General features: G+C 40.3%; 1 protein-coding gene across 3 annotated transcripts; it reads right to left on the bottom strand.

Moving 5' to 3' along the window:
• Window positions 1-14872: 14872 nt before the first annotated feature.
• Window positions 14873-18619, bottom strand: LOC115784235 (transcription factor Sox-8). 3 transcript variants are annotated; one of them, XM_030735383.1, is made up of 4 exons: window positions 17994-18619; window positions 17336-17571; window positions 16398-17180; window positions 14873-15749 (listed from the first exon to the last, which is right to left on the bottom strand). In XM_030735383.1, exons 1-3 carry the CDS (start codon window positions 18407-18409, stop codon window positions 16438-16440), a joined length of 1395 nt encoding a protein of 464 aa, XP_030591243.1. In that variant the 5' UTR covers window positions 18410-18619; the 3' UTR covers window positions 14873-15749; window positions 16398-16437. The 3 variants fall into 3 exon arrangements, with proteins under 3 accessions (XP_030591243.1, XP_030591244.1, XP_030591242.1); XM_030735384.1 differs by having other exon boundaries at window positions 14873-16541; window positions 16716-17180; XM_030735382.1 differs by having other exon boundaries at window positions 14873-17180.
• Between the last annotated feature and the right edge of the window lie 665 nt (window positions 18620-19284).

Genomic DNA, 19284 nt, shown 5'->3' with positions numbered 1-19284 from the left:
GACATCTTGGATCCTCTTTAGATTCATTTGTAGGTCAGTCATGTTTGTTCCTTCTTCATTCAAGAATCCTCTTACAAAAGCAGAGATGGGCAAATTGGGGATTCTTAGTCCAAGAGGCTATAAAAGTGAAGCAAAGAAAGCCCAAATGGCATTATCAGCCCATGTAACAAGACACCCAGTCACTGGTTAGAGCTGCTGCAGTGGAGAATCATTGTTTTTCTTGCAAATGGAGAATGTGTTGTTTTACACATTGAACTATGACATAACCATTTTTTTAGTGTGTTATTCCCTGCACCAATCACAACTCAAAGTGAAGGTAGGTCACACCTATTATAAGTGATTTGTGACTAACCGATATGCTTTAGTTGAATCTATGAAAAATGCCAACGATAACACAGTTTGACAGGCATAAAATAGTATTTTTACACTGACAAAGTGATTCCCAAAGAGCTATTAGCCAAAAAAAAAGAAATGGCTAAGAACAAGTGGCATGCCTAAAAAAACTATATACAACAAATGAACAGTATCTGAAAGTCATGTTCTTAAGAAATAGGAAAAAAATCCAGCAAAGACCTGACACAGGACCAAAGAGATAAAACTGTTGATCCATCTACTGTTAGCTAACTGTTGCTAGTAACCAAATACTGTGAATTCATCATGTTTCAGGTTTGTTTAAGCTTTCAGCTTCACAGTAGCAAACATTAGCTGCATTTGCCCAGTGTTTGCTACTTCTTGTGTGTGTGTTCCTCAAGCTTGGGTCCTCTACCAGAGGCCTGTGAGTGTGAGAGTTCTGCGCAATGTCTTAGGACTGCACTCTTCTGGACAAAGATCTCTGATGTTGTACCTGGAATCTGCTGGAGCCACTCTACCAGCTTGAAGGTTACAGCTCCTACCGCTCCTATTATCACTGGGACCACTTTGGATTTTGCCTTCCACATCTGCTCCAGTTGTTCCTTCAGCCCCTGGTACTTCTCTGTTTTTTCATGCTCCTTCTTTCTGATGTTGCTGTTCACTGGGATTGCCACATCTATCACAACTGTGGTCTTTTGCTCCTTGTCAACCACTGTATTGTCTGGTTGGTCGGCCAGCAGCTGCTTGCCTGTCTGGAACTTGAAGTCCCACAGGACCTCAGCCCTGTTGTTCTCAACCACCTTTAGCCCCATCGGCAACTGGGGACTTCTAGTCCATATGTGGCACAGATGTTCCTGTACAGTATCCCAGCCACTTCTTTGTGCCTCTCAGTACATTGTTCCAGCTCACATCTTACATCCTGATACTATGCGCTGGATAAACCCCAGGGCACCGTTGCACAGCCTGCAACTTGGGTCCTATTGGCTGTGGTTGACACCTACCTCTGTGTATCTGGTGCTCCCATGAAGGAATGTGGTCTTCCATGACAGTGCCTCCTCTTGTTCCTCATCACCACCTGTTTTTTGCTGCCTGAGGTATTCTGCCTGAGATCATTCAGGGGGGCATCTTCCTGATATACTTATGAATGCTCTGTTTCCTTCTGGACTGTGGCTCATGGCGCCCGTCTGGACCTCAGTTAACTGACTAACATCCTTTCTGATTTTGGCTTCCAGCCTTCTTCTCCATGGGGATCTTTCTCTACACACATGCTTGATATTATACCCCAGTGTTTCTAGGATTATTTTGGCAGTTGCATATATGAGCTCACTGGTTTCACTGATAGTGGTAGTGGGGATAGTGAGTAGAGCTGTGTTCACATCTACAAGCATCTCATCTGATTGATGGGACTTCGTCAGTGAGCCAAGGTAGTCGTGCCCTCAGTTGTATTGCTACCTTGAGTCTGACCACAATCTTCATCTTCAGCTCACCAGATCCATCTGTTATTCCAGGTGATTGGGAATCATTTAGTTCAGTGACGCTGCTCTCTTTTACCAAGGTTAACTCACTATGTCCATGCTACTTACTATTGCACTGTTGCCTCTGGATCACCTCCTTCAACACTAGCTTTCTTCTATCGATGTTACAGCACTGAGCTATCCTCAGCTCAGTAGATGCATGTTATTCCAGGTGGTTGGGCATCATCTAGTTCAGTTGCACTGCTTTCTTTTAGACATCATGTGTTTGTCTCCATGTCAACACAGACAGATGTTGTTGCTAAGCATACTTTGGTATATGGGCTAATTAAAACCTTTTCTGTTTTTCTGTGCGCCATCTTTTTCTCTTGTCACTGAGCTCAGATAAACACAGAAGAGCTGACCTGCAGTTCTTTTAAACAAATAATAAAAAATAAAGTTGGGATATCAGCTTACTTACTTAAACTTACCCATCACCGTAATAGTATGCTATGTGATAAATCCCCCAATTTTTTGCAGTTGTACTTTAATTTTGTTAATCTTTTCCCATCTTGTATGTAAGCACATCAAGTACAAGTTAGAATATATACAGTAGCAGTCAAAAGTACTGTATAATCATTCACATGAATGGGTAAGTGTGTCCAAGCATTTGGCTGGTACTGTATTTTTTTTATTTATTTTTTTTTTATTTTAACATTTTTATGTTTTCTTTGTAATATTTTCAATTAAATATAGGGTTCAACTGATTTTCAAATCACTAGATTCTGTTTTTAGTTACACACTATTCAGAACTGCATGGACACAAGGAGGAACAGAGAGAGCGCAGTATCTTCAAACCCACTGCCCAAAGACTGCCAGAATTATACAAAACACTGCAAAATAAGAAAAATGCTGCATAATAAAAAAAAAAGTAAAATTCTGAACTTAAGTTTCAAAGATCTTCTCTCCAACCAACACAAGAACAGAGTACAGCTCTGCATCAGTCCATTATTATGAACATTTGTGATTGCACTCAACCCACACACAATAAGACTTCCTGTTACCCTCAGTGTTATTTACCAAAAATGAATGAGCCTCTCTTTGCCGCAATGTCATCAATGAAACATGCCCATGAATTTGGAAATTAAATCTCTTTACTGGCTAAAGGGCACATCTGATTGTTTTCTCTGACTTCATGTTGATACTTGAAAAAGTATAACGAAGAGCACAACAGCAGTATATATTTTTTCTCATCTGTTTTCTTTTTTATAAACCTAAATTCAACACATAAAGAAAAGCTTACAATCATTTTGAGATCCTGGATATCCAGTAGTTTTTTCATGGTCACACATCCTCCAGTTATATGTGTTCTTTGTCAGGATACCCAAAGAGATTGTGAGCATATTCTCCTCATTGCTGAATCACAGGCACTTCAATCACTGCCTCCTCCAAGGCCCAAAGCATTAATGCATGTGTTTTATCTATTTGCACGTGTTTTATTATACTGCAGTGCTTTGAGCAACTACAGAGACATTACTACAAATGAGAACTTTCACATAAATGAATGACGCGTGCGCATGCTTCTCTTCCTCGTGTCCTGGCTCCTTCAGTGACCCCTAAAAACACGATATTCAAAAAATCCACTTCAGTTTCTTCAAATTCAGTGTCCTGGAAACTAGAAGGGCTTTTATTGTTTAATTTGTCTTTAGCTATGCCTCTAAATGTATTTCAACATTATTGTCTCCTGGAAAGAAACATCCCATGTGTTGCTGGGGTAAGTGGTGATGTGCAAACATTGCAGGTTGCTAGGTTCCACAGCGGCTCATTATGAATGCAGTTTAGCAAGATAAAAGTTTAATGAGGCATCGTCTGACATCAGTGATGCCATTTACAGAGCCCAGGATATTTTTTTTCACAAGTGTAATAATAGAGTGAAGCACATTAGACTGTGTAAGATTTCTCTATTGAAATGCATTGATAGATTAGCATGATTTACAACTTTACTCATATTCTTTCCTCTATTTTTAAGGCACATCATGACTAATAGCCAGTTTCATTCGCAGGTGATGTATTTCCTTATACATATCAATCTTGGTAAATTGTTCAAATAGCACACAATATCCATGCTCTTCTAATGATCCTGACATACAGTCAATTTAATTTGCATGTTTCTACTAACATATATATATATATATATATATATATATATATATATATATATATTTTTTTTTTTTTTTTTTAATGCATTCCCCAAATAAATTGTTATGTAGCCAGTGTGCACAATTCTGATCATCATCTCTTCAGGTCTGAAACTCTATAGTAAACTTCTTCCAGAGAATTCTTGAGAATGAATTGAGAATTGATAAAGGAAGGCCCGTTCTTACTCATTTAGCTGGTAAGCACCACAAAGAGTCTTCACCTTTTTTTTCTCCTTTTTTTTTTTTTTTTTTTTGGGGGGGGGGGGGGTGCCTGCGATCCATATCTGTCCTGTAAGTAGAATCCAAAGCATCATTAACAAGTACAAGGTATTCCACACAGTCAAGAACCTGAAGGGATGCAGTAGAAACCCCAAGATAATAACCCATGCAGTGCAACCAAGGCTCTTCTACAAAATCTGAGCAACTCCAGAAGACAGATTTCAAGACAGACACTGCAGCGGCCATAACACAAAGGGGGGTCTTCATGGCCAAGGACTGTTGTTTTTCAGCAAACAGGGAACCTTGTAAAAGTTGGTGGAATCATGACCAGTATATCAAGATTCTTTGCAAAAACTTGAAGCAGTCTGCTGAAAAACTTGATCTCGGGCAGCAATTGAGCTTCCAACAAATAACACTCCAAAACATACCTTCAAACTGGTCAAGAAATGGCTGGTGGACAACAAAGTGAATAATTTGGAGTGGCCAATCTGGAGCCCTGACCTGAATCCTATTTAGAATTTTTGGAGAGAACTACAGACCATAGCAATGAGCCCATCAAACCTTAAAGATCTGGAGAGGTTCACTAAAGAGGTGGTGGGACTCAGTCCTTGTGAAGATATGTAGAAACCTTGTGATCAGCTACAAGAAGCATTTGGGGGCATTGCAAATAAAGTCTTTTCCATTGATCACTAAGAAAGGGTATGGATAATTCTGAATTTTCTGAGTTTTTTTGTAAATCTGTCCAATAAAATAGTAAAAGTTATTAAATATATTGAAAATTGATGTGATTGTACTTCTTCACCTTCTTATGAGATTGTGCAAGAATGCATTTGAGGGCATTTGTGCTCTTGCAATATGTTCTTTTGAACACTTGGTGGAGCAACAGATCCCAGAATCAAAATAATTGATTTAAAGTGCTGCAGTGCCATCTTCTGGTGAACTTATTGCCCCTGTTTCAAAAGTCTGTCTTGGTGCAAGTCGTCTTTATGAAAATACATGTTTTACCTACAGCATACAACATGTTATGTATGTATGTTTTGTCAGTGTTAAGCCAAATATTAGCATGAACTGAAATGAACTGCAGCTTTGTCTTGCATACATAAGAGAGGGTCATATTACTCAGCTGTGACTGGTTTCTGTGGTAACTGGGCGAACAGGTGGAACTTAGTCTCTTCTTTGGGGAGAAATCTTCTCCAAAGCAGATCTGACCACCTGTGTGTCTTAAATTTTTAAGTGAAAGGCGAAGATGTCACAAAATCCCCATTTGCAGGTCTGTAAGTCGATCATTTCCTGCTCAAAGAGAGGTCTGAGGTGGGTCATGTGGTGCATGGGGTACAAGAGATAGAGTGAGTTTTAGCTGTTACACGAGACTCTGCATCTGCTTCCTTTTCAGGCTTGAAATCGGCTCGTGAGAAATACGGGACTGCAGGATGAAGGATAAACTACTTTAGATTGTGGTGGAATGAATATTTACAAATTAAATTTTCAGGTATGAAGCGCAGTCAAATAGAAGCAGCTATGAGGAGGCTCTGTGTGAGATTATGTTGGTTCTCGTGCTAGAAGTAAATAGATTGAGCCTCAGCTGTTGTTATGAACTAAAGACCTGGGTGAATGGACAGCTGCAAGAGCCAAAAAAGCAAAAGTTCTTACTGTGCAGCGCAGTTGTCCTCTGTTGGGCTGCTGAGTCTTATGATAGCACACAAAGAAAGTGAGAGGAGAGAGCTTTTGGTCCCTTGTGATCTCAATCATTTACAGATCTGCACATATCCATAAGAAACAGCCAACAAAGGAATAAGAATGCGGTTTGAGATCAAAATAAATCATGTCTCCTAATAATAAAAAAATGCTTATGAAACCTTGCTCAAATGCCACTTTACTGAAACAAGATTTGTAATAGTAAGATAAATGTATTAACTTTAGATATTTGATTAAAGCAGCATGTGATATGCATGCATCTTCCCCTCCATCAGATGCAGTTTGATGATATTATATGACTGGCTGGTGTGTGTTTTGACAGAGATGGACTGCAGAACACAAATTATGGGGAAATCCCCTCAACGTTCCAGCCAGGATGCGACTTGTTTGCTATCCAAATCAGGTGCTCTGGAGATCTTTCAGACACAAGCTGCGAGCAAGGGAGGGAGATGGGTAAAGCAATAGAAAATTTGGCATGAAAAGCAAGTGATACCTTAGTGATGACAGTGCCAGCGTACCTTGTGATGAAAGGTCATGAGTGATGTTTGGAAAGTCCCTGCAGGGCAAGCAATTTACACAGCAAAGACTATCTCTCTTTACCTTGGATGAAATCAGCATCATATTTTAATGATCATTTATTTATATTCATTTTGTTTTTTTGCTTTTTTTTTAAAGTTTGTGATGTCACTGGACCTGGGTCAGAGAGGGTGACAGGGCCTCAATTATGGGCATCTGAAAGCTTTTCTGGACTGGGTTCAAGAAGTGCTGACGAAGCAAGACTAAACAAGGCAAACCACAGTTGAAAGATCTGCACATGTGCTGGCTCCCCCTCCACTCCTGCCACCCTAGGATTAGTCCTGGAAGAGCAGCTACATTTACATGTGTGCAAACACACTAACTTACTCACTCATGCGCATGCATATGCACCCTGTAATTGGAAAGAAAGAAGCAAAGCTTAGAAAGAGAGGTGTCAAGTGTGATGGAAAAATGAGAAGAAAAAAAAAAAAAAAGCAGAGTCTTTACTGACCAACTAGTGCAGCAGCATATGCAGAGTAAGCAACCCATATGCAGTGGGATCAAGTATATGGGCCTAAGAATAAAGTGTAATAAAACCATAAAACACAATATTTTTATTGAAAAAGATTTGCATTGGTGAGATTAAAATCTCAAATGGGTTTATGAAAGTATTTAACCAAGAAGAAAGAAAACAATTACTCTAATTATTGGTGCTGCTTTGGAGAAAGTTTGATAAACAGATGCATTTACTTAAAGGATATTTAACAAAACTATTGACAGCTTCCACCTGCCTAATATATTTACCTACAGCTGTTGTCATTGTTGACTGTTGTCTTGCCATTGCAACAACAGCAAAAAAAAAAAAAAAAGTACAGCTACATTATACTGAACAGCTGGATATGATGTTTTCTGATTTTCAGATTTAAAACAAAACTGCTTTGTTATTCTGACATGGCATTTTCTGCTTATTCCAGTGATTTCATCTATTATTGTGTGGATTTCTAACCTCCAGTAACCTTCCCTGCAGCAATGAGAGCACCTCTTCTCAGGGATATCACGCAACAAACCAGGGAAAGGTTTGTTTTAATGAAAATAAAAAGTCATCCTCCCAAACTACAGATCGCGTTTCACATTCGAGCAAATAAACACCATCCTACCCCACTTCAACACTCCCAGACTGTGAAATGATCGCTACCTCTGCATTTCCTTTAAGCACAGGTAGTGAGAATCTTAACTTACAGGAAGAGTGATGATAAAATATGCTTAATATAAAGAGACGTGAGTCAAATTAGCAGGAGGATAAACAATATCTGTCCAAAGTCAGAGGAGAGGTGCTTTCTAGCCAGATAACTGAAAACAGTGGAGACATGAGCACTATCAGCTAATTTCACACTGTATGTCTGAAATATAGTTTCAGCAACACATACTCCGTTTTCATTAGAATCCTTTACTCTTCACTCCACCTTCCAAAAACCATAAAAAAATTTTAGGCAGCAACAGGGACAATGTACCACCAAGTCCCCAGTCTATATAAGGGGTCAGAGTTCAAGCTCATTAGCTGCTACAGTTAATAGTTCCTCTTGCTGGCAAAAGTTTCCCAGGTCACCTTTTCCTGCAGCCTGGTAGGACTTGGCTCAGTCTTGTCTTTTGTTCTTCTTTCTCATGTGTTTGTCTCAGACTTCTAAAATTTGACACAGGCATTACTTCATAGCCATGTGACATCAAGGCTCTGTCATTAAGACAAATGGCAAGTTTCTTTCTCTCTCTCTCTCTCTCTCTCTCCGCTCTCTCTCTCTCTCTCTCTCTCTCTCTCTCTCTCTCTCTCTCTCTTAATGAAGAGTGATGTAGATCGCTGGGTTGCGACATGTGACCATGAGTGGGATGTGAGATGGAGTACTGTGGAAAAAAGCAGGACATTTTCTTTTAACTTTTGGCTGAAGAACTGAGAAGACACTGAAGAAGGAGACTTTTATCTTTAGTCACGGGGGAATTTTAGCCTCCAGCTCCATCAGAAGTGAAATTTAAATGATTTTTTTAATCTTTTGGTGAGTCTTTTGCATAAATGCACAGCAAATGCCACTTAATGGCTGTTCAAATAGGCAGACATCTGATCCTTTTAGGTTCATGTTGGTTTTGAAAATCAAGCAGCCTATTATACAGGCTGGTGGTTCTGGCTGTGGATGTCCTAACTGAATGTTAACATAATGCTTATTCCCAGCATTCCTGTAAAGTCAACACGGTGCCGTCAAACGTCATTGTTGCTTCTCTATGAAATACCATGAATATAATTGTTGCTGAGCACTGACTGTTGTCATGCTGATTCTCAACGTGGGAGAAAAAGATGGAGGAGGACCAAGCCAAACATTTAGGAATATAGCAGTAGAGAATGGAGGACTGGAAACCACAGAGTCTAGTCTTATCCCTGTCTTCTATTACTGGCTGTTTGTGGTCAAGGTTGGCCTTCCCAGAACCAAATTCCACCTTTTACCATTTACATACAGTGAGTCATTCCTTCCTCCTTGTACAACTCACACTGCAAAGCACCAAGTTTGGAGTGTCACACTAGTAACAAGCTAAAGTGTGTATATCTTCTACCCTATAATATCTTAGCCTCAAACAGCAAACACACTGATCTCATTTTCATTCATTCAAATCACCCTCAGCCTCTGCTGCTCCAAATATAACGCATTTGCATTGAGCAACATGTAGCTGTCGCAGTTAAATCAAACCGATGGTCTCCACCACAGGGATGACAATAGATGTGATGCAATTAGAGCACCTTGAAGTCACAGTTCAGGGTCTTTGCATCCCTTCTTGTCTGTGAGAGCAACCGTCGGTCAGGGACCCAGTGTCGGGTTGGAGGCGCCAGAGCATTGCGCAGCGGGTGACCTCTGCAACCACGGAGGTTTGCTGCTTTCACCATAGCTCAACCATAATGAACTCTGCAGACCGCTAAAAGGTTAAGGCACTCGCTCACTATACACGCTCAGTCTCACCCTTGCTGAAGCTACAGTAACAGGAAAAGGGTATCAAACCACAGAAAGTGTTGCTTTAACTCTGTGTTTGTTGCAGTCTTGCTGTGTTTGCCTATTGACCAAATGTAACTGATCAAGTTCTTTGGTTTGGTTTTGAATCTAAACTTTGACAATTTTCCATAACAAGAAGCCCCACAGCGAGGAGATAAGTAGGTTCACATATATTAGAAAGATTCTTTTTGATGCTACCCATTTGTAGCTCTTGCAAGTGGATAATAATCTCCATAATTTATATCAGGCTTTGTACTTATTCTTTGCAGGTGTGTTAAAGGGGAAAAATAGCAAACAGGGGAAAAAAAAAAGGTTGAATGAATCCTGGAAAGATTTGTCGCTAAATACTTAACATATTTCACTATATATTAATGTGAGAAACCTGTCTGGACACAATTGCTGTTAATACAGTTTGCAGTTCACTTCAAAGCCAAGCCAGGGAGTGCTGCTCACAGTGTGAGGACTGTGATAAGGTGAGAAAAAGCGGCGTATATACCCTTTTCAGCCGCTTGCTTTTTTAGGTCCTCACACAACACACCTCTGGTCTCATATTGTTTTATTCTTTGACAATAGATTCAGTTACATAATGAACACCATCCATAACAAAGGCTGAACCAAGGGTAGACTGGCGTGGCTCCAAGCCCACTCAGAACAGGCCCAAACCACATGGGAGAACAAACTCTTCCCTATCCCCCCACCCCCTGGTCTTTGTCATACCACAAATGCTATCAAGTGTGAGAGGACAGACATGTGTTGCTGATCATATGCATATTAAATAAATATCGCAATGGTCACCTAATATGTTGCGGTGTACTTCCTATTTTACTGTAGGCCCATAAAGCAGAAAAAGTGTGGCAACCCAGACCTGATTTCAAAATGCATTCCTCATGGCACTGCATTATAGCCATGCGAACACTGCAGGCTTATGGGGAATATATGCGCTACCCGGGTAAATGGGCTTTGATGGGCGCTGCTGGTTGTGTGCGAATCGCCATGTTTTGCTGGGCGTCAAGATTTGGTGCTCCCACAGAGAGCACTCACACACAGCTCTGCCAACACTGAGCAACATTTAAAACTCTGGTCCTGCTGTCCCTGCCGCACCTTCTGCCAAGCAGCTCTGCAAATAACAAGAGAATTTTTTTCCCCTTTTCTTTCTACCTGAGACTTTCCATCCTTCTGTCTGTTTCCTCTGAATTCTTGTTTTTTTTTCCCTCTCTTTTCACAGTCCGCTGATCTCGTCTTCCCTTTTCATTCTCTTGCTTTGTCTGCACCTCGACTACCTCTCCGAATCAGTAGTGTTAAAATTTTATGGCAAATGTTCCTCCCACACCCGACATTCCAGGATCTTGCTTGTGGCTCAGTCTCTCTCTCTCTCTCTCTCTCTCTCTCTCTCTCTCTCTCTCTCTCTCTCCTCTGTGTCACTGGTAACAGAAAAGTGCAACTTGTGTGGGTGTTGGGGGCTGTGGGACTGGGCAACAATGTAAATTGGGAGGGGGAGGTGGGGGATAATTCATCATCCTTAATTGCATCAGCCAGAAAATAATTCCCTAGTTGGCACTACTAATTTTGTATTATGTACTATTGATAACCATCAGGTTCCTGCATATGTGACTTTAAATCATTACAAGCTCGTAGACTAACATTTTAATGGTATTTTATATACAAGGACCATAATGCAATAAATAATGAAATCTACAAAATAATCTGCACGCAGAAGCAGAATAATTGCCTTAAATCAAACTTTACTTCTTTACATTTTAAAAATGTATTATGTTAACAGCTATCAGTTGAAAGACTTCACTGAGACTGAAATATGTTACAGTAAACTCACTCACAAAAAGGGACACAGGAAAAAAGGTTTAGATGAGATAACTTCAAGTAAAGATGGAGAAAGTACATGATGATGGAATGATTCCACAGTTCAACAAAAGCAGAAAGCTGTGACAATGAAAACACAGCCTCAGTTACTAATCAACAAGTCTTAAAGCTGTGGAAACAAGATGAGCAGCTATGCTGCCACCCCATTCACAATTGCGATGTGCCAAGAAAAGTGAAAAGGAGAGAACAAATGAAAAAAGAAAGTGAAAGACTGTGGACAACTGTTCAGGGAACAGAACATGACCAGATGTCAAACTGTTGCTGTATTTTTTCAAATTTCTTTATTTCTTAAAAAAAAAAAAAAAAAGCGAGAGCGAGAGTGAGAGTGAGAGCGAGAGAGAGAGAGAGAATGTTCCACCTGTGGTAAGCGATATCACTAACAGCATTTTAGAGGGCTGATAAAGCCCAGTTTTAATAATATTTTTTTATTAATCTCAGTAATATCTAACCTTTGTTATACCTTTATCAGAATTAAAATGTGCTTTTGCCAAATGTGAAATTCATAATAAGAGAAAGTTTCATTAATCAGAAAAGTAGTAAAAGTAACCTGACATTCTCTGACTTTCCCTGGTGCAGTAATCCCTCCCATCTGGCACTCCGAGCAGGTTGAAACAGACACAGAATTATTTGCAAATACTTTTAGACCCAGGTCTGATTATCTTTTCAGTAAACAACCATAATCAGACACTCCACTGAGACATGTTTTACTTCTGAGTGTTTTTTTCTTTTAATGCCTGACTGAAGAACAGATTTAAAATTTTGTGATTACAAAGTTTTCAAAGAGCTTAATTTACTGATCCTTCCTAATTTACCAAGAAATATTTCGGTACCTAATAAACTGCAACTTTATGGACATTTAAAAAAAAAAAAAACATTTTGAATTTCAAACTTCAGTTCTTTGTTCTGTACTTATTTTGCTCTTGCTTGAACAGTTTAAGCAGCTGCAGCATCAAAAAGGAAGGTTGATGTGAGCATTGCAGGCCACACTTAGGTGACCTTGGTGGAGCCAGCATCAATTTAGTTGCATTAAGAAAGCCTTAGTGTTGGCACTGGATCTCTCTCACTTCTCTGTATGGGCCCATCTGTGAGGAATCGGGGAAGTTAATGTTGGTGCTGTCTGGCACTCTGTTTTGCTTGGCCTGGTGATCCTCGCAAACACAGGACACACCAATAATAAAATAGATTCCTTTATTTAGTGAGAAAAACAGGGAGACAAGACAGAATAAGCCACAGGGAATCATTTACTTGGGTGGGGCAGCTAAAGTTTAGTTGAATTTGTTTGCTTTGGAAGCAGCGTGTGATACTGTCGTAAACAACAGAGCCCGAGAGTTTTTCTGTAAGAACACGTCATGTGCCATCCTGACTTAAACTAGTTAGATGCAAATACTCAGCTGATGCAAATTTCACAGGAAAATAAGCAGCACGGCTCTGTTTCAAGTCTGTAAGATAATAACTTATTTTATGACAATAATAAATAAATTTTTGTGAAAGCAAAATGTAATAAAGGGATTAAAAATACATATCTTAATCTGCCCCATAACTCAATTAATTTTATCATTTTGTGTCAGCAGTATATTTTCTTTGTTTGCAGGCAAGAGAAAAAAAAAGAACCATCAGTGATGAGATATAAGCTAAATGCAGGATGGAGAGTTGGAGAACTTAAAAGAAACTCCGTAGATCAAGTGGAATGAGGCTAGGCAGATTCAGCAGCAGGCAATAACCATGCTTTATGTCCACTCCATTTCCCTTGCAAATCAGCCTCACATTCTTAGGGTTTTCACAGTTCCCAGCTCCCTTTTTTTCCCCCGAAACATGCCCTGAGTCAGCCAGGCTCATTAGGCAGGATGAGACTATTACCAGGCGCGTTATCCCAGCCTTAACAATTGATGTGGTCAGGTGGTAGAAGCACCAGTTTCACTGGTTTCATCTTGCTTTCCCTTCGTGTCCTCTGGGTCTGAGACCACGACTTCGACTTAGGCAAATAACGCCCTTCCTCCACCAACAATTAAATTGACAGCTGGAATGTAGCACAGCCTCAACACTGCAAAATGAATGCGCTTTATATTTTAATTTTCATTTCCAGTTCCTGCATGTATGTAAATGTGGAGCAATAGTGTTTATGTCCATGTGAGCATCAGGATACCTAAATGCTGCCGAGCTATTTTTTGTGCATCATGTAGGTCGAGCACATACCCATGAGCTACTTTACTTAAAGCTGGAATGCAATGCAAAACTCCTCCACACGATCTTCTTTTTTCAGTTCATTTATTCATTCAGTATATTGTGCTAATGTAGCTCACAGTAAAGTTCCCTGCTGCACTTCACTTTTTAGTTATTTACAGTAGGGCTTTCAAGAGGCCCAATCAGAAACTGTGGACAAGTTCCAGGGAAACAGGACCCAAGCACCCTGAAGAGCCTTTTTGCCTCACTTTTATTCACTCCTGTTCTTTCTCAAGAGTTCCTCCTGAAAGTATTTGGCAAACACTTGTGAAAAAAAAAAGAGTTTCAGGGAAGAAAAACAACAAGTCGTTCTTGAGCCACCCACACCCCATCTGCTGTGGTATTATCTTCTTTTATTATCTACAGATTATGTGTGCTGATATTATTTCTGCAGTTTGGTCTGCTGGTCATTGTGGTTGTTGTTCTTGTTGTTTTTTGTTTGTGGAGCACTGTGATATGAGACAGCGAGGGGGGGTGGGGTGGGGGTGGGGGGTCCTCCACCATGTGCATCTAATCGTCCATTCAGGACGCTCTTAATGGCTTGTCAGTTCCCCTTGCCCTTCCATTTTCTGTCCAATTAATTCCTTTCTAGCTGTCCGGATAAAAGGACACAATGGGGCCCCTCCACAGCATAATGAATCATTAAAATTCAGCAGCGCGGCCCTGGCACTTGGCTTCTCCCTGAGCTGGTTAGGGACGGCTGCTTGGCATGCATGCCAGGGCCAACTCGAGCATTCTACCCGCTGGACCAGAGCAGATAGGATCTCTCCTCATTCCTCTCCCATTTGTGGTTTAATGAAAAAATATATGCACTGTATATGAACATAGATACTTTGAAATATGTATGTGTGTGTATATATATATATATATATATATATATATATATATATATACACACACACACACACACATACGACTAGAGACATTTGAAATGTCAACTAAATGTCCAGTATGGACAGTTCTGAAAGTGACAGCAAAAAATATTTTAAGTTGCTTTTTGGACATTGTATAAATTTCAGAAAAGACATACCAATACATTATCTGTGCATAATCCAATTAGATTTACTGTGAAGACATAACAGGGAAAATAATAACTGCATGAAAGTCCTTTTACAGTTATAGCTAACAGTACAGTTGTTAGACAAGGAGTCCAACAGCTGGTGTTCAGCACAAAGGCGAACCCAACAACACGGCATACTTCTGTTCAGTTAATTCTATTTATTTCTTTAGTTTTTTTAATTCGTTTTTTGGTTTTTGTTCAGGACAAAAAACAGCTGAAGCCATGTGTGGATCCAAATAAGAATGACGAATACAAGTATCAACAAAAAGTACCTTTTATTTAAAAAAAAAAAAAAAGTCAGCGAATGAGTTAGCTGTGCATGTGCGAGTGAAACTCTAGTTAATAGAACAACAATTCTTTTCACAGCCTCTCTCAAAAATGATACACCAATAATGATACAAAACACAGTTCTGCGGACAAAACTCGGAGCATGGCGCTCTGTACGGTTTACATACAGCATGTCACACAACATTACAAACCAAGGCTGTAAGGAATGATATCAAATTAAGGACATAGTCAGAAGCAAGGTAACTGTTGGAGTCTCTGGAGTTGATTACGGATTGTGTGCTGCCCGAAGTTTGTTAATAATTTCATGTCATATAAAAATACTGACAATAAGCATTAGAAGGCACAAAAATGTTTTATGCGACTGCAGCAGTGAGTTGGCACTTAATGGCTGATGATAAACTGGCAAATACTCGCACACTTAATTTCACTTTTAAACCCTAAATACTCTTCTTTGAGTAATAGTTGAAAGATAAATTTCAGTAAAAAAAAAAAAAGTTTTACTTATTATTTATGTCACGGGTTATGTATGCAGCTCTTTCCCAGGGAACTGGCTCACACATGCATGTGCATGTTTGACACCGCGTTATCTCCCTGACACACGAGCGCGGATGCATGCACGTAGACATAATCTCGTGTTGTCCATCGACGTATACACAAAATCCAGCTGACATGTCACTCAGAGTGTGTGGTGTTATTTTACCCCATTTCCTTTAACCCTAGATCATGACTAATCGCAATTTGCCAAGCGTAGATTTCAGACACCTGTTCTGTCCTGGGTAAGTCTGTTGGTCCCGTCTGTTTGAGTGCAACTTGGAATGGAGATGTTTCTGGAAAAATTGGTCATTAACTGAATAATATCAAACACGGCACTTGTACTGTCCTTCACCTTATTTACCTAGTTTTCATTGAAAGCCAAACAGTACTCTAAATAACCAAACCCACATTATAAGTGTTCATCTACTTAAGAACAAAACCAATAATGCATGAACATAAATAGATATAAGACTTTTATGCCAAAATGACACTAGATTCATAGGAGCCAGTTATTTAAGACTGATCCACTGATGCAAACAGTGTGTGGCAACATGGCTCTGGCCGTTAAATTTTACTGAAAATGCACATAATTGGTCGTGTGTACATTCACAGAGTTTGGCCAAATCATTTCAGTTCTGCACAAGTCAGTGTCAGGCCTTTTCTTTACCTCAAGTGTGCGCACGCACACATGCAATCTTTAACTGGAAAGAAGGGTGTACAGGATGTAGGCGTAGGTGATATGTCCTCATGGAGGAGTCTGGCTCACCAACAACACAATTGCTCTTTGTGTAAAAAGTCTGTACAAGTGTGTTTTTGTCGCAACAATATAACTCTGTATAAAATCAGCAGGCACTTTTTCTTTTGTCTGTCTCAGGTTCAAATGGTCACATTTAGCCTACTAGCCCCTACACACACTTCTCCATCTCCTCCTTCTTACTTCCTCCGTTAGTAGTGCATCAATCTGAATGAGTCTCTGGTGCGAACAGGCTGTTTCTGGCCTCTTAAGGTCGAGACAGTGTGGTGTAGACTGGCTGGTCCCAGCTGGAGGCAGTGGGGCTGTGAGCAGGAGCCATGGAGAGACTGTTGAGAATCGGGCTGCTGTAGGGTCGCCTGGATGAATGGAAGTAGGGGTACTGGTAGAGGCTAGAAGGATAGCTAGAGTAAGGGTTGTAATAGTTAGAGCTCTGAAGGTCAGTATAGTCACACTGGGAAGTGGAGAAAGAGGCTGCAGCCGAGGCAGCTGATGTGGCTGATGTGACACAAGCCTGGCTACTGTAGGAGCCATAATCAGAGTGTGAAGGTGACCCGTGAGAGTGCTCGTTGTAGTGGCTGGGGCTCAGTTGCTCTGTTTTAATATGGAGACGGTGCTGGCCCACCTCGCTGGTGGAGGCAGAGGAAGAGGACATGGAGCTCTTTCGGCTCCACGTTGACCCATTGCTGCTTGCGTGGCTGTACGAGGAAGTGTAAGAGCTGCCAGGCAGTGGAGCCTGGCTGTGGCTGTGGTCTGAGGAGCCTGAGGCATGGCCATTGAGCGGGAGGTACTGGTCAAACTCATGAACGTCAAAGGTCTCCATATTGCTGATGACATCAGTGCTGAGCTCAGAGATGTCTACATTGCTGAAGTCAATGTTCTGCCTGCCGCTATCAACAAGACGACGGCCTTCGTGTTTCAAATCCTGTTTTACCCCATGGTGCAGGTCTGTTTTAGGAGTAGTGGGTGGTGTAGGTGGGCCATGGGGCTGCCCTGAAAAATATACAAATCAGAAATAAAATGTGAAGGTTTGTCAAATACAAAATTAATGAAATAATTAAAAAAAAATCAGCCTGAAACTACTTAGCTTTTAAAATAAAGCATAGAAGTTGCTTTCAGCATTTAATGTAAATAATTTCACTACATACCTCCATGTTCAGGATGGTGGTGTCCATCGGTCATCCCTCCCAGTCCTCCCATCCCTGGTTCAGCTTTATACATGTGATGAGCCAGTTCTGCTCCTGAGTCTGAGTCGCTCTGGCCTGGTTTCACATTCTTTCGTCTCCGAGGCTGGTACTTGTAGTCTGGATGATCTTTCTTGTGTTGAACCCGAAGCCTCTCTGCTTCATCTACAAATGGCCTCTTTTCACTCTCTGAAAGCAAGCTATGTTGAAAAATAAAATAAAATAAAGTACGGAAAAATTATTGAGCTGAACTAAACACAGACACAATCCTTAAATCTGAAGTTACTTTAGAACTTTTGTTTCCTGAGAACAAAATCGAATAAAACGTGTATTCTTTCCTGATTTGGTCAAAAACTATTTAAATCCAATCCTAAACCATTTTGACATATTTTCATATCAGTACAAAAAAAGAATATTTATAATATTATAATGTGTCCGCGTTCAAAACTGCACTCACAGTGTCTCAGTGTCCTTAGTGTTCTACTTTTATGTTAACATTTACATAACATCTTAATGAATTATATATATATATATATATATATATATATATATATATATATATATATATATATATATATATATATTTTTTATTTTTTTTTTCTTTTTTTTTTTTTTTTCTTACCGCCAAAGTTTCCCCAGCGTCTTGCTGAGTTCTGCATTGTGCAGGTGTGGATACTGATCCGCGAGCTTTCTGCGGGCCGCTTGCGCCCACACCATGAACGCATTCATGGGTCTCTTGACATGAGGTTTACTCTTCAGAGATCCGTTTCCTCTCACGGGCATCGGTACCAAGGACCAGTCATACCCCTTTAGAACCTGAGAGACAGCATCTCGTATGCAGGCAGGGAACCTTTCATCATCTTCGGAGTCCAGTTTCTTGCCCATACCGGCGAGCAGGGATCCTTGACCATCGGAGCCTGTCGGTGAAGACGGAGCATCGGAGTCGGACTCGTCCTGGGACATGGAACTGTTTGTACCCGATGGACTGCATGGCTGGTCGCCGACACACTTGTCATGCTCCTCCGTCATTTTTAACATTATTTGTTCAGTCCTTTGGAAATCGAAATTCAGAAGTTGCCACTGAGCTCAAGCGTTCACCAAACTGGCCAGTGCGCTTTTACGCGCGTTGCGCCAAAGTAAATTCCTTTAGCTGTTTCAGTCAGTGCGAGTCTGTTGTTTTTCCCCCGCTTTCCTGTTTGTTTGCCTTATTGTCCTGGGCTGTCGTGGAGGGGTGTGCGGTCGTGAAACTTGCGGTTCACACTGTGAGCTGAGGAGCTGCATGTTACAGCAACTTGAGTTGGCGTTTTAAAATCGTCACTCTACCTTCGGCCTCTGATTGGCTGGAACAAATCGCTACTTTCTCCTCATTGGTTCAGGATCTACGTGGGCTTCATTATGATAATGATTTTTTAATCGGTGGCACAGCTCTGTTTTTGTAAAGTTCCTCACGCTGTGTGACAAGCAGATATTTCAGAAATTACGCATCTCCACATTTATTTCTGAAATCAGTATAAGAAGCACAACTCGACAAATGATTGTTGTCATGTGTGCTATGTTGGTATATTTTATGAATATTTACTTTGAAAAAAGTAATGAATATTCATGTTTATATGACATTTAATTAAAATTGATCATCAGAAGAAGTTGTGACATGCAAAGAGTAAAATTAAGATTGATATATATTTGCATAAAAATACTCAATAGGGTGAAGTGTCCAAAAAAATGTTTTGAAGCATTGAATAGCTTTTAACATTAATTTACAGCACAGTGATAGTCACAGCAATAGTTAGACACCCTTCTACAATAGACAACTGATGAGTGTTTTCTTTCTTTCTTTTAGCACAAAACGTGCACTTGTTGCTTCTACAGTAAAACTCATGCAACAATGTTTAGCCAGGATCACCACGTGATAT

This window comes from Archocentrus centrarchus, chromosome 8, assembly GCF_007364275.1.
Source record: "Archocentrus centrarchus isolate MPI-CPG fArcCen1 chromosome 8, fArcCen1, whole genome shotgun sequence".
Taxonomy (NCBI): Eukaryota; Metazoa; Chordata; class Actinopteri; order Cichliformes; family Cichlidae; genus Archocentrus; species Archocentrus centrarchus.
Note: the sequence above shows the minus strand (reverse complement) of the source record. Positions and strands in the feature narration are given on the sequence as shown.

Bases quoted from the DNA above. Each gene is read 5' to 3' on its own strand.
- LOC115784235 (XM_030735382.1), bottom strand. From the start codon at position 18,409: ATGTTAAAAATGACGGAGGAGCATGACAAGTGTGTCGGCGACCAGCCA. The intron at 17,572-17,993 runs GTAAGAAAAAAA...TTTTCAACATAG, and splicing joins ACGCTGGGGAAACTTTGGCG to CTTGCTTTCAGAGAGTGAAA. The intron at 17,181-17,335 runs GTATGTAGTGAA...TATATTTTTCAG, and splicing joins CCACCATCCTGAACATGGAG to GGCAGCCCCATGGCCCACCT.